The 12,793-nt window shown below is 51.1% G+C and overlaps 1 protein-coding gene across 1 annotated transcript in view; it reads right to left on the bottom strand.

The window, feature by feature from the left end:
- HDGFL2 (HDGF like 2) overlaps positions 1 to 12,793 on the bottom strand; it is a 40,933-nt gene that overhangs the window by 22,458 nt on the left and 5,682 nt on the right. Inside the window, exons 2-6 of the mRNA XM_048497139.1 lie at positions 7,914 to 7,990; positions 7,664 to 7,802; positions 6,450 to 6,641; positions 5,838 to 5,951; positions 3,124 to 3,195 (exon numbers count right to left, since the gene is read on the bottom strand). Of these exons, the coding sequence (XP_048353096.1) occupies positions 3,124 to 3,195; positions 5,838 to 5,951; positions 6,450 to 6,641; positions 7,664 to 7,802; positions 7,914 to 7,990 (594 nt within the window). The remainder of the gene's footprint in view (positions 1 to 3,123; positions 3,196 to 5,837; positions 5,952 to 6,449; positions 6,642 to 7,663; positions 7,803 to 7,913; positions 7,991 to 12,793) is intronic.

The following is a 12,793-nucleotide window of genomic DNA, read 5'->3' as shown; positions in this document are numbered from 1 at the left end:
AACTTTTAAATTAAACAAAATGCACAGATTTGGCCTAGCCCACCTCCCCCACCCCCCAAAAAAATACTGATTTTCTTCACACAGGAAAGATGCAGAAATATTCCAATGACGTGATTGTCCTATTGAGAAAGTGGTTTAGGCAGATCTATTTAAATCTCACAACCCCGTGAGTAGGTCTGGCTGAGTGTGTCACTGCCCCCAGGTCACCCAACAAGCATCCACAGCAGAAAGGGGACTTGAATGTTAGGAGCAGAGCCTGGTCTACGTAACCCCACTGCAACTTTCATGTAACCTGATTGATGTAAGATCCGATTGATACGCAAAAGGGCCTTTCTCTCTTCCTTTCCATTCACGTTTCTTGCTTGGACCCCCGAGGAGCCTCCCTGGCTCAGGGAACCAGGACGTGCCTGTTGGCCTGGCAAGGCAGGTGGCTGCATCTATCCCTATTGTGACCTTGGAAGCGCCCAAACCTCAAAGGACTACTTTTCACACTTTCTCTGGGAAATTGGGAGGGGAAGAATTGTGCGAGGACGAAGGAGCCCAGGAAAGCCAGGTTGGGCAGCAGTGGCTTTCTCAAGCCAGGTACTTGCTGCCTTTCAATAAATGCTTCTGATGGAAGAATCCACAGTCTGTTTATCGGCTTAAGGTCCGAGACGTCACATTGAACTGGGATCTCCTGCATCCCAGTCAGACACTCCGACCACTCTGCCAGGCTACCTGCCAACACATTTTCTGGTGCCCACCAAGTGTTTTTGGGAAGCAGGCGGGGCCAAGTAGAGCTTCTGACCAGCAAACACAAATTTTTAAAAGTGTTGCTTTGGCAGCAGCTGCCACAACATGGGGATCTGCACTGTGTGACTGAAGTTAAGCTGCAGCGACTATTTTGTAGCTGGCTCCACCTCCTGGGGCATCCATTTTGTGACAACCATTTTGTTGCTGCACTTAACATGCTGAGCCAGAATCCCACATGTGCCTACAGGCACAAAAAGAAGAGAAAGAGGAAGAAGAGTTTGGATGTATACCCCACTTTCCTCTCCTGTAAGGAGACTCAAAGTGGCTTACAAGCTCCTTTCCCTTCCTCTACCCACAACAGACACCTTGTGAGGTCGGTGGGACTGAGAGAGTTCAGAGAGAACTGTGACTAGCCTGGGGTCACCCAGCAAGAACGTAGGAGTGCGGAAACACACCTGGTTCACCAGATAAACCTCCGCCACTCAGGTGGAGGACAGGGCAATCAAACCCAGTTCTCCAGATGAGAACCCACCTGCTCTTAACCACTTCAACACGCTGTTGAGAACCCTTGCATGACATCACGCTGGGCAACTTTTGACCTATAATCCAGAACAACCCAACCCATCCAGTCCCACTCAAGAGCGGACTGCCTTCTGCGGCTGCATGGATGCATCTCTAGGCCAGAGCCCTGGCAGGCACGACCAAATACGCCTCCTTCCCAGTCTCCTGTGCCTGCGTTGAATTTTACACTGGACGCTCCCTGGGGCAGCTCAGTCTGTACAGCACCGCACAGAGCAAAAATGCTGGGCTCTGGATGGGCTCCAACAAGATGACAGCTGCAGTCAACTCAACCCCTACAAATGCAACCCTCGCCTGCCTCCCCATGGAGCTAAGCAGCCAGCTTTGCTAAGCTGCTTTAACCTGACTGCCTGCAGAGGCCTGCTCTCTCCCCTGGCACCTGTCAGGACTATGCCTGTCAGTATCTTGATGTCTTGCTGCGTGTGATTTGCAATTGTTTTCTTGTTTCCCTCTTCCCTTCCTAGCAATCTCCTGGCGCCAGCCCATTTTCAAAGAGGTGTGAAAGGTTCCCAGGTTCTTTGCAGCTTTGTAGTAGAAACTGTAGTGGATATTTGGTGTGGGGCAAAACCGGGGGGGGGGGGGGGGGGAGAGAAAGGATATAAGTCCTGGATCTGAGCTCTCTAGCTCAGATCCTGCTTTCCATTGTTACTCTTCGTATCATCTGGAATAAACTGCTTTTGGACTTTCCTACAGTCTCTGTTATTTCCACGTTCGAGAGTCTGACAGCACCTTGGAAACTGTCAGTAAAAAATATTAGCCCACCTTTGACATGCCTGCACAAGTCTCAGACCTCTAATATGGCCAGGACCTCTGAATGGAAAGAGAAAATGCCAGAACAGGGACTCACAGCACCACCACAGGCAACCTCCTCTTAATTCTGCTGAAACATGATGGCTGCTGGTGAGAAGAGCAGAACATCAAGCAGAAAGCGGATTCTGCTGAAAGTTCCTCTGAGCGCTCTGACTCGCTTTTCATGCCCAAGTAAACCCTGCTGTTCATCATACCCGTCTGTCAACCAGCCATGGACGTTTCATTGTTAGGCGGAATTTTATTAAAATCTATCACGGAAGCTTTCACGGCCAGACTCCACTGGTGGTGGTGGGCTTCAGAGCCGCAGAGAGGGCTCTGAAGGTCACCCAGCTGGCATCTGTTGGAGTGCACAAGCTAATCTGGTTCCCCAGATAAGCCTCCCCAGCTCAAGTGGCAGAGCAGGGAATCAAACCCGGTTCTCCAGATTAGAGTGCACCTGCTGTTAACCACTCTTGCACCACACTGGCTGTCAGGAAGCTGCTGGGACTGTGATGGAAATAACGTTGGGCATCGAGCCATTTTAAGGATGTTCAGCCAGTTAACTGCGCAGGAATTTTTTAGAATCGCAAAAAAGAGTGGGATGTTTTGTTCATCACCTTGTTGAATACTGGAACACCTTTTAAGGTATCAGTCGCCTTAATGGCAAAAATTGTTTGTTGTGTGTGGGGGGGGGAGGAGATTGTCAGCCCCTTTGAGTCTCTGTACAGGAGAGAAAGGGGGGATATAAATCCAGCTCTTCTTCTTCTATCTTGTGAGCAACAGTCTCTTTAACCATTCCCCATCGTTGCGCAGAAGTTCCCTGGGACTGAAGGGAGCGTTGCCGCCTGCAAGAGCTCCTCCTATTGCTGGGCAGCCACACAATTTGCGCAGCACCAATACAGTGCCTGTGAGGCTTGTAAGGAACACTGCTTGTGAGCGTTCCAGAGAGCAAAGTGTTAAGTACTTGGGGCACAGACAAAGATAGGAGGAGTCCGAAGATGGCAGAGCCTTCCTCCCGCTTACCTTTTTCTTCCATCCAGCGGCTGGTGCCCTCCGAGCAGCCCGGGGTGGAGGCTTCTTCTCAGGAGTGAAGTCCTAGGGGAAAACAACACATCAGTTTACAAGGAAGTCTGTATCAGCAGAGTTTAAAGCGGAGCTACTCTGGTAAGATGAGAAGATCTAGTAGCTTCCTAGCACTTTGGAAAAGAACACAAGATGTTCTTTCCAATAGGAAGGCTTTACTTTAGCAGTTGCAAGGTTACACAAGTCTATACTATACAAGACTATAAGACCATACAGAACTCTTCAGCAAGAAGAAAGTTGAACACACACTGAACTTGACACTCTGAACTTAGTCTCACACTGAACTTCGCTTTGGTTCTTATACATCCAACAAGGGTACTTTTCCCCCGCCCCGGCAACAGCCTCTCATTGGTCTAGAGTCACAGTTGAACTCACCAATCAAGTTAAAGGTTAACTGAAGCTACTTGTCCCTAGAATGACTGTCTCCAGCCTTTGTGTTTGGCAAACCTCTACTGAACCTTTTGTGAACCTTTCCTTCATATATCATGACCATGTGATCAGTCAAAGGAAGAAGTGATGTTAACTTTGCATCTATGTTATCAACAGGATCTTCCAAATGAACTCTCCAGCTGCTTCTCAGAACGCAGCAAGAGCATGCTTTCAGAAAGCCGTTAAATCCTTGCTCAATTTATTTTGCAATCTCGTCACCACTGCCATTTCACACAATAGAATCATAGAGTTGGAAGAGACCACAAGGGCCATCCAGTCCAACCCCCTGCAATGAAAGAACACACAGTCAAGCACTCCTGACAGGTGGCCATCCAGCCTCTGTTAAAAACCTCCAAAGAAGGAGACTCCACCACTCTCCAAGGCAGAGAATTCCACTGTGGAACAGCCCTGACTGTCAGAAAGTTCTTCCTCACAGAATCATAGAGTTGGAAGAGACCACAAGGGCCATCATGTCCAACCCCCTGCAATGCAGGAACACACAATCAAAGCACTCCCAACATATGCTGATCCAGCCTTTGTTTAAAAACCTCCGGAGGAGGAGACTCCACCACTCTCCGAGGAAGTGAATTCCACTGTGGAACAGCCCTGACTGTCAGAAAATTCTTCCTCACAGAATGATAGAGTTGGAAGAGACTGCAAGAGCTATCAAGTCCAACCCCCTGCAATGCAGGAACACACCATCAAAGCACTCCTGACAGATGGCCATTTAAAAACCTCCGAAGGAGGAGATTCCACCACTCTCCAAGGTAGTGAATTCCACTGTTGAACAGCCCTGATGATCAGGAAGTTCTTCCTAATGTTTAGGTGGAATCTCTTTTCCTTCACCTTGAACCCATTACTCCTGGTCCTAGTCTCTGAGGCAGCAGAAAACAAGCTTGCTTCCTCACCAACATGGCATCCCTTCAAATATTTAAACATGGCTATCATGTCACCTCTTAACCTTCTCTTCACCAAACTAAACACACCCAGCTCCGTAAGTCTCTCCTCGTACAGCATGGATTCCAGACCTGCTGCCATTTTGGTCACCCTCCTCTGGACCCGTTCCAGCTTGTCAATATCCTTCTTGAATTGCGGTGCCCAGAACTGTACCCAATGCAGAACAGAGAGGTACAATTACATCTCTCGATCTAGACACTATACTCCTACTGATACAGCCCAGAATCACATTGGTTTTCTCGGCCGCTGCATCGCCCTGCTGACTCGTGCTCAGTTTGTGGTCTACTAAGACTCCCAGATCCCTTTCGCATGTAGTGCTGTCAAGCCAGGTGTCCCCCATCCTGTATCTGTGCATTTTGTTTTTTCTGCCTAAGTGTAGAATCTTACATTGATCTCTGTTGAAATTCATTCTGCTTGTTTTGGCCCAGCTCTCTAGTCTGTCCAGGTCATTCTGAATTCTGACTCTCTGGAGAGCCAGGTCATCTAGTCACCTGCAGCCACAAATGTGTCTGATCCACTGTTAAAGCCACACAAAGGTGTGTGTGTTTTAAAGTCTCATCCCATCGCTTCTGAATCATGGCAACCCTATTAATTAATGACCTCCCAAAGGGCCTGTGGTCAGCAGCCTTGCTCATGTCCTGAGCGTGAGGGCCGTGGCTTCTTTGAGTGTAGCCAATCCACCTCACACTGGGCCTTCCTCTGTTCCTGGCAGCATTGGCTTTTCCAGCATGGTGCAGTAGCTAAGAGAAGGTGGACTCTGATCTGGAGGACTAGATTTGATCCCCCACCCCTCCTAATGAGCAGCGGACTCATCTGATGAGCAAATTTGGTTTCTCCAGTCCTACACACGAAGCCTGCTGGGTGACATTGGGTCAGCCAGCCCCTCAGCATCTTCTTAGCCTTGCCTACCTCACCTGTCTTGGGGAGAGGAAGGGAAAGGAGTTTGTAAGTCCCATTGAATCTCCTTACAGGAAAGAAAGGGGGGATAAACACAAATTTTTCTTCTTCTAGTGACTCTTGTCATCAAAGGGAGAGGCAGCATTCCAAATTAACGCTGCACTACATGAACTTCCTTTGTCTACTGTCTCTTGCTCACAGACCCTACTAGCAAATCCTAAGTCCTGGTGTCTGAAGAAGGAAAAACCTGCTCTAACTACTGCCTTGAAATGCGACATAATCTTGAGAACTCCTTCTAAAAAAAAATTCGCCAGGGACCTTAATTCAAAACACAAAACCACCAGGCGGATGCCTCCGACAGGATGACTCACTTGGTCACTGTCCTTCTCCGACTCAGACGAGCTTTCGGAATTCTCCTCGGAGGGAGACACGCTCGCTTGGTCAAGGTCACTCGAAGACTTCCGGGGCCGTTTTGCTGCCGGCATCTAAAGACAGCAGAGACGCAAGGAAAGGTGCTTATTTCTTGTGCCGGTTATAGATGAGGTCTTCTACCACCCACTTGGGAAATGGTTTGTATTGTTTTGGCAATGGCGTTACCCACTTTGAGTCCAGTGATGCTTGGGAGAAAGGACAGCACATAAATCAGGGGTGGGCAATTATTTCTTCCATGGGGCCGCATAAGAAACAGAAAATATTGTGGAGGGCCGGGCCAAAAGGCAGGGGGGCCAGTCAGGGTCATCCGGCGGGCCGGATGTGGCCCGCGGGCCGTATAATGCCCAGGTCTGACATAAATACTTTAAATAAAAAACAACTTTACAAGCAGTCCAGGTGACTGAAGTGAGTGAAACACATCGATCAGGCAGCTCCAAGCAATTGCTGCAGACCCTTTGGAATGGCTGGAATAAGCAGCTCCACACGGTTCTGGCAGCCAGCTGAGTCCCACCCACTTCAGGCAAGCCCCGCCTACCCTTCTTCATACTCACTTTCGTGGCTAACGATTTCCGCTTCACGCTGCTGTGGTCGCTCCCTTTCTCGGACTCATCATCGCTCCCCAGCTTCTCTACCGCCCCTTCCCCCTCCCCCACTGTCACTGCTGGCTCCTCCTCCCCTGCGACATCACTTCCTCCACCGATGGGGTCAATGTCGGCAACTTCGCTGTCCGAGGAGCTCACTGTCTGCAGCAAAGAGGGGAGGGAGGGAAGAAAGAAAGGAGACAAATGATTGGAATGTCGGTGCGCGCAGACCTGTTAAGGTGTTCCCAGTCTGATTCCATGAAGAATGCATACGGGAGGGAGGCGGAAGGGCAAGGCTAAAACTACAGCAAGAAAAGTAGTAGGGGAAGAAGACCAGTTGATCGAGAGCCCAAATCTTCATCATGGGTTGACACAGCTTGATGAACACACCAGACTTGCCACTAGGGAAGACACGAATTCCGATCCCTCCTTAGCCAGGACAAATCCCACCTCTCAGCTCAAGCTGTACCACAGGATGGCTTTGAAAATACATGGGATACCCCCTCACACAAGACCCTCACAGCTCCCTGGGAGAAGGACGGGGTTTCAGCATCATACATCCCAAAATTACATTGCAAACTCAAGCACACACCCCGCCGGAATCCCAGGGCTTCCTACAATGCTTGCACAAGTAACGTCTTCAGGACCGGGAGCTCACACAGACAGTGGCCTCACAGCAGAAAAGGTTTCACCTGATGCTCGCGATGCTTCAACCACACATTCAACTGGGATCGTCACAGTGCCAAGCAGACTGCCTGACAGAAGGAAGCAATTCCTTCGCTTAAAGACAGTCTCTTTCCGCTTGCACGTGAAAGAAGCTACCTTCTGGCCTGGGCAATCTGCTGACTGCCTCGGCGACTTGAGAGCCCTTCAAAGGGGGTTCCCAAACCTTCTGGGGCTTGCGAGCACCTCTGGAATTCAGGCACAACGCGGTGGGGACAACCACACCACAGAGGGCAGAGCCAAACCCACCAAGGAGGCCTAAGCGCAAAGGAGGAGGGGAATAATTTTAAAGAAATATGCTGGGAAAAAGGAAACTGCGAGTGAATAAAATTTAGTTGCCGCTAAAATAACATGACTTTAATCTGAATAGCCCATCAAATCTGCAAAGGCTAATCAGAACCCCTGCTTGGCAGGAGCCCTGCCCGGTCCCACCCACTTTCTCCAAACACGCTGCCACTCACCAGAGGCGCGCTATAGCTGGCGTGCGGATTGTTCTGGATTTCCCACAGTCCTTCATTGAAGCCTTTCCGCTTGTTGGGTTTTCCGTACTTGTCTTTATATTTGTCATAAGGGAAGAGGTCCTTTGGCCCCAAGAAGGCCCTGCAGGGACAAGAGAAAATCCACACCAGGTCAAAGTCAGCGCCGGAGAGGTCAACAGCAAAAAAGCCCCCCACCCCACCCCTCCTCTCCTCTCCCAAGACCAGAACTCACGTCTCGTGGGTGCCGAAGAAGAAAATGGGGTATTTGTTGGGTGGAGGTTTCACGGCGCCATCAACTATGTCATCAATCTGAAAACAGGAGAGCGAGAGGGAGAACGTGAGAGGTGATACCCTGAAGTTTGTAAACTGGAACTTGAAATCCACACACGCTACTGGACAAACGCACATGGGAGGCTCACAACTGCCCATACGGAACGGCAGAAGGGCATATCGACAGAGTGTTAGGATCAATGCAACTACCGCAGACTGGGGTCTCGCTCCTAACACAAAGGACAGAAGCAGCAGGATAAAGGATTCGACTCTCCCCATACCAGCTATTTTTTATTTGGAATCCGGTCCCACCTGACCATGTTTCTGAAACACATTTGCCAAGCCAAGGGAGACAGACGGGCGAGCAGGAAAGCCCCTTTTGAGTTTAGCCAAGGACTGAGAGACAGCCCCCTCCCTTTCCCCCCCGCCACGCCATTAAAATATATCTACCAACATGGCTGCCAGCTAGAAGTGCACCTGGAAGACAGCTGGCAACCAACTTCCCGAGAAGGCCAGGCCCTTCCATTAAATTCCCTGCTGGGGGATGCAGGCGGCACTTCCTCCAGGCTAGTAGTAGTAGTAGTAGTAGTAGTAGTAGTAAGAGGAAGAGGAAGAAGAGGAGGAGGAGGAGGAGGAGTTTGGATTTATATCCTCCCTTTCTCTCCTGTAGGAGACTCAAAGGGGCTGACAATCTCCTTGCCCTTCCCCCCTCACAACAAACACCCTGTGAGGTGGGTGGGGCTGAGAGAGCTCCGAGAAGCTGTGACTAGCCCAAGGTCACCCAGCTGGCATGTGTGGGAGTGCACAGGCTAATCTGAATTCCCCAGATAAGCCTCCACAACTGAGGCGGCTGAGCTGGGAATCAAACCCGGTTCCTCCAGATTAGACACACAAGCTCTTAACCTCCTACGCCACCACCCTCAGAAGCACAGGATCAACTTCTACAACAGGGGTCCCCAACAAGGTGCTCGCTGACACCTTTTCTGGTACCTCCCAAATATTTTTAGAAAGTGGCCAGGGTCAAATCAGATTGGCTATAACAACAATTAAAGAAGCATGGTTTCCGTGGCAATTGCTGCCACCGTGCTTGTGTCATTCTCTCTCACCCCCTTCCTGAGTGTATTTTCCCATTCCTCTTTTCACCTGCACTTGGGCTTCCTCTACCTCTTACAGCAGCCCTTTCATGGTGGCACCCACCCAGCGGGGTCACAATTCTGAAGGTGCCCACAGGGCCAAAGGGGTAAAGACCCTTGTTCTAAGGGTGCTTAAGAACTACCTATCTTGTCTTAAAGCACACCTCTGCTTCGAATTTGGAAAAACAGTACGTCAACCCTGCAAATGTTTTCAAATGCTGGTTTTTAAGAAGCTTGATTTTTGTCCATATCCTCCGTTGGAACGTAAAACTCTGAGTAGCAGAAAGAAAGGGAGTGGCCTCAAACATGCCCATTCAGAAGCTTTAGGTCAGCGGTGCTCAACCTGTGGGTCGGGACCCCTTTGGGGGTCAAACGACCCTTTCACAGGGGTCGCCTAAGACTCTCTGCATCAGTGTTCTCCATCTGTAAAATGGATAAATGTGAGTGTTGGGGGGTCACCACAACATGAGGAACTGTATTAAAGGGTCGCGGCATTAGGAAGGTTGAGAACCACTGCTCTAGGTAAACAACCTGTCTGTCAGACTCTCGAACGTGGAAATAACAGAGACCGTAGGAAAGTCCAAAAGCAGTTTATTCCAGGTGTTACGAAGAGTAACAATGTAAAGCAGGATCTGAGCTAGAGAGCTCAGATCCAGGACCTATATCCTTTAACATACACACCGCCCGTTTCACCCCACACCAAATGTCTACTACAGTTTCTACTACAATTACACTACAGAGCTTCAAAGGACCTGGGAACCTTTCACACCTCTTTGAAGGTGGGCTGACGCCAGGAGATTGCCAGGAAGTGAAGAGGGAAACAGGGAAACATTTGCAATTCACACACAGCAAGACATCAAGGCACTGACAGGCATGGTCCTGACATTCCACCCCCCTTAAGACCTCCCCCCCTTTCGGGCGATCCGGGTAAGCCCGGTGAAACGCCTTCACCAAGCGAGGGGCCTGAACATGTTCGGAATCGACCCATTCATTGTCCCCTGCTGGGAAATGGGTCCACGCGATCAGGTACTGAAGCCGGCCACGATGCACCCGGGAGTCTAGGACTTCTTCCACCTCATGGTGAGGTTCGCCCCTCACCGAAACAGGGGCTGGCGCCGCCGGCCGAGGGTACCAGTTGTCCGGGGGAGGCGCCTTCTTGAGGAGGTTGCAATGAAAAACAGGATGTACCGACTTCAAGTTTTCAGGCAACTGTAACTCGGCCGTCACCTCATTAATCACTCTGAGCACCTGAAAAGGACCAATATATTCCCCCCCCCCCCCAGTTTTCTACACCCTTGCAGACCTCGCAAGTTCTTGGTGGACAAATACATCCAATCCCCAACCGCAAGGGTGTACGACTGCCGTTTCTTATTGGCCTGCCGCTTGTACCCCTGCTTAGTCTTCTCCAGGGCTAACTGCATCGGCCCCCACGCTTGCCAGATGGTCTGCACCCATTCTTGCAGTTCCACGGGCCCCTGCTGGACCTCCCCCAGGAAAGGGAACGGCTTAACCGACTGTCCCGAAACAACCTCAAAGGGTTTTTCCCCATGCTGCTATGCACCGCGTTGTTGTAGGCAAACTCAGCGAAAGGCAGCAGGTCAACCCAATCGTCCTGATGGAAATTAATGTAGCACCATAAATACTGTTCAAGAGTCGCGTTCGTACGTTCGCTCTGACCATCGGTCGCCGTGTGAAACGCCGACAAAAGAGCTTGTTCTGTGCCCAGCAGCTTCAGAAAGTGCCACCAGAACTGAGAAATAAACTGTCCACCGCGGTCTGATATGATCTTATCAGGGGCAGCGTGTAGCCGGTAGACGTGGGTTACAAACATGCGGGCCAACTTGCTCACTGTCAGCAGCGAAGCGCAAGGGACGAAGTGCGCCTGTTCGAAAACAAGTCCACGACCATCCAGACTTCCCTTTGCTGGACGGGAGATTGGTAATGAAATCCATAGAATTCACCTTCCAGGGCACTGAGGATGCTGGCAGGGGCTGGAGGAGGCCGGACACTTTCCCTTGCGCCCTCTTGGCCATCGCACATGTGGGGCAACCTTCCACATAAGCCTCCACGTCCCCCCTCCACGTTCTCCACCAAAACTGTCTACGGGCCAAATGCAACATCTTCGCAAACCCAAAGTGACCTGCCGATTTTACATCATGACAGCCCTGCAAAGCTAGGAGGCGCGCCGCCGGAGGCACATAGAGTCGATCCCCCTTCCACCAGAACTCCCCCCGTTTCTCCAGTTGGTCACCACCCTCATCCTGCAGTACTTCAAGGGACCCTGCCCCCCTGAGGGCCTCCTCCAGCGATGTGGGTACAGCAGGGGGACTGGAGCAAAGCGCCGCCCGACTGCGGGTGACAACCGCCAAGCCCAGTTGAGATGGGGAGAACACTGTCCCGATTGGAGCAGGGTCCCTCGGGCAACCGAGACAGGGCATCAGCCAAGCAATTTGACTTCCCAGGGAGGAAATGCAGTGTGAAGTTGAAACGGGAGAAAAAGTCAGCCCAACGAAGTTGCTTGGCGAACAATTTCCCCGGGGCACGAAGTACCGCCAAGTTCCTATGGTCAGTCCACACCTCAAAAGGGAGGGCCACGCCCTCCAGCCAGTGTTGCCAAGCAGTCAAGGTGCACTTGATCGCCCCCGTCTCCCCAACCGTCCAGTGACGCTCCACCCCCGAAAACTTGCGGGAGAGATAGGCACAGGGATACAACCTCCCATCCTCCCTCTTCTGCAGCAGGGCAGCGCCCATAGTCCTGTCCAAAGCATCAACATGCACAAAAAAGGCTTGGAAGGGTCGCCATGGCGTAGGATAGGTTCCGACGTGAAGGCGCGCTTAAGCGCCTGGAAGGCCGCCCCGCACTCCGGGGACCACAGAAGTGGAGCCGAGGACTTGGTTTCCACTGGCCTCTTCTCCTTCGTGCGCAGCAAATCAGTGAGGGGAGAGCCAGCAGGGCAAAGTTACAAATAAAGTCCCGATAGAAATTGGCAAAGCCCAGGAACGACTGCAACCGACGCCTGGTTCGGGCCTCCTGCCACTGCAACACATCCTGCACCTTACCCGGGTCCATCTCCAACCCCTGGCTGCAGATCCGGTAACCCAGAATGTCCAGCCGCTCCTTATGAAAGTCACATTTGGAAAGTTTCACGAACAAGTCATTGTCGAGGAGCCGCTGCAGCACAGCCCGCACAGTCTTAACATGCTCCTCCTCGGTCTGGGAGTAAATGAGTACATCATCCAAATACACCACCACCCCCTTGAACAGAAAATCCCGAAGCACTTCATTTATCAAGCACATGAAAGTTCCGGGAGCCCCGGATAACCTGAATGGGAGAAGGCGGTAGGCAAACTGGCCCATCCTCGTGTTGAAAGCCGTTAGATGCTTGTACCCCTTGGCGATCCGCACTTGGTAGTAGGCTTCCCGCAAGTCCAGCTTAGTGAAAATTTTGCCCTTCCCCAAACAACTCAGTAAGTCTTTGATTAGTGGTAGAGGGTATTTGTTACCCGCGGAGACTGCATTCAGTCCCCGATAGTCAGTGCTGTCCTTCTTCCGTCCAAACAGTACATGTGCGGCAAAATCACTGGTCACCCTTTTGATGAAGCCTCGTTTCAAGTTTTTGTCCAAAAACTCCTGAAGCGCCTGGGCTTCTGACGGACTCATGGGGTAAAGACAGCTTTTCGGGAGCTTAGCACTGGGCAGTAATTCGAA

Source organism: Sphaerodactylus townsendi, linkage group LG05 (assembly GCF_021028975.2).
Source record: "Sphaerodactylus townsendi isolate TG3544 linkage group LG05, MPM_Stown_v2.3, whole genome shotgun sequence".
NCBI classification, from domain to species: domain Eukaryota; kingdom Metazoa; phylum Chordata; class Lepidosauria; order Squamata; family Sphaerodactylidae; genus Sphaerodactylus; species Sphaerodactylus townsendi.
Note: the sequence above shows the minus strand (reverse complement) of the source record. Positions and strands in the feature narration are given on the sequence as shown.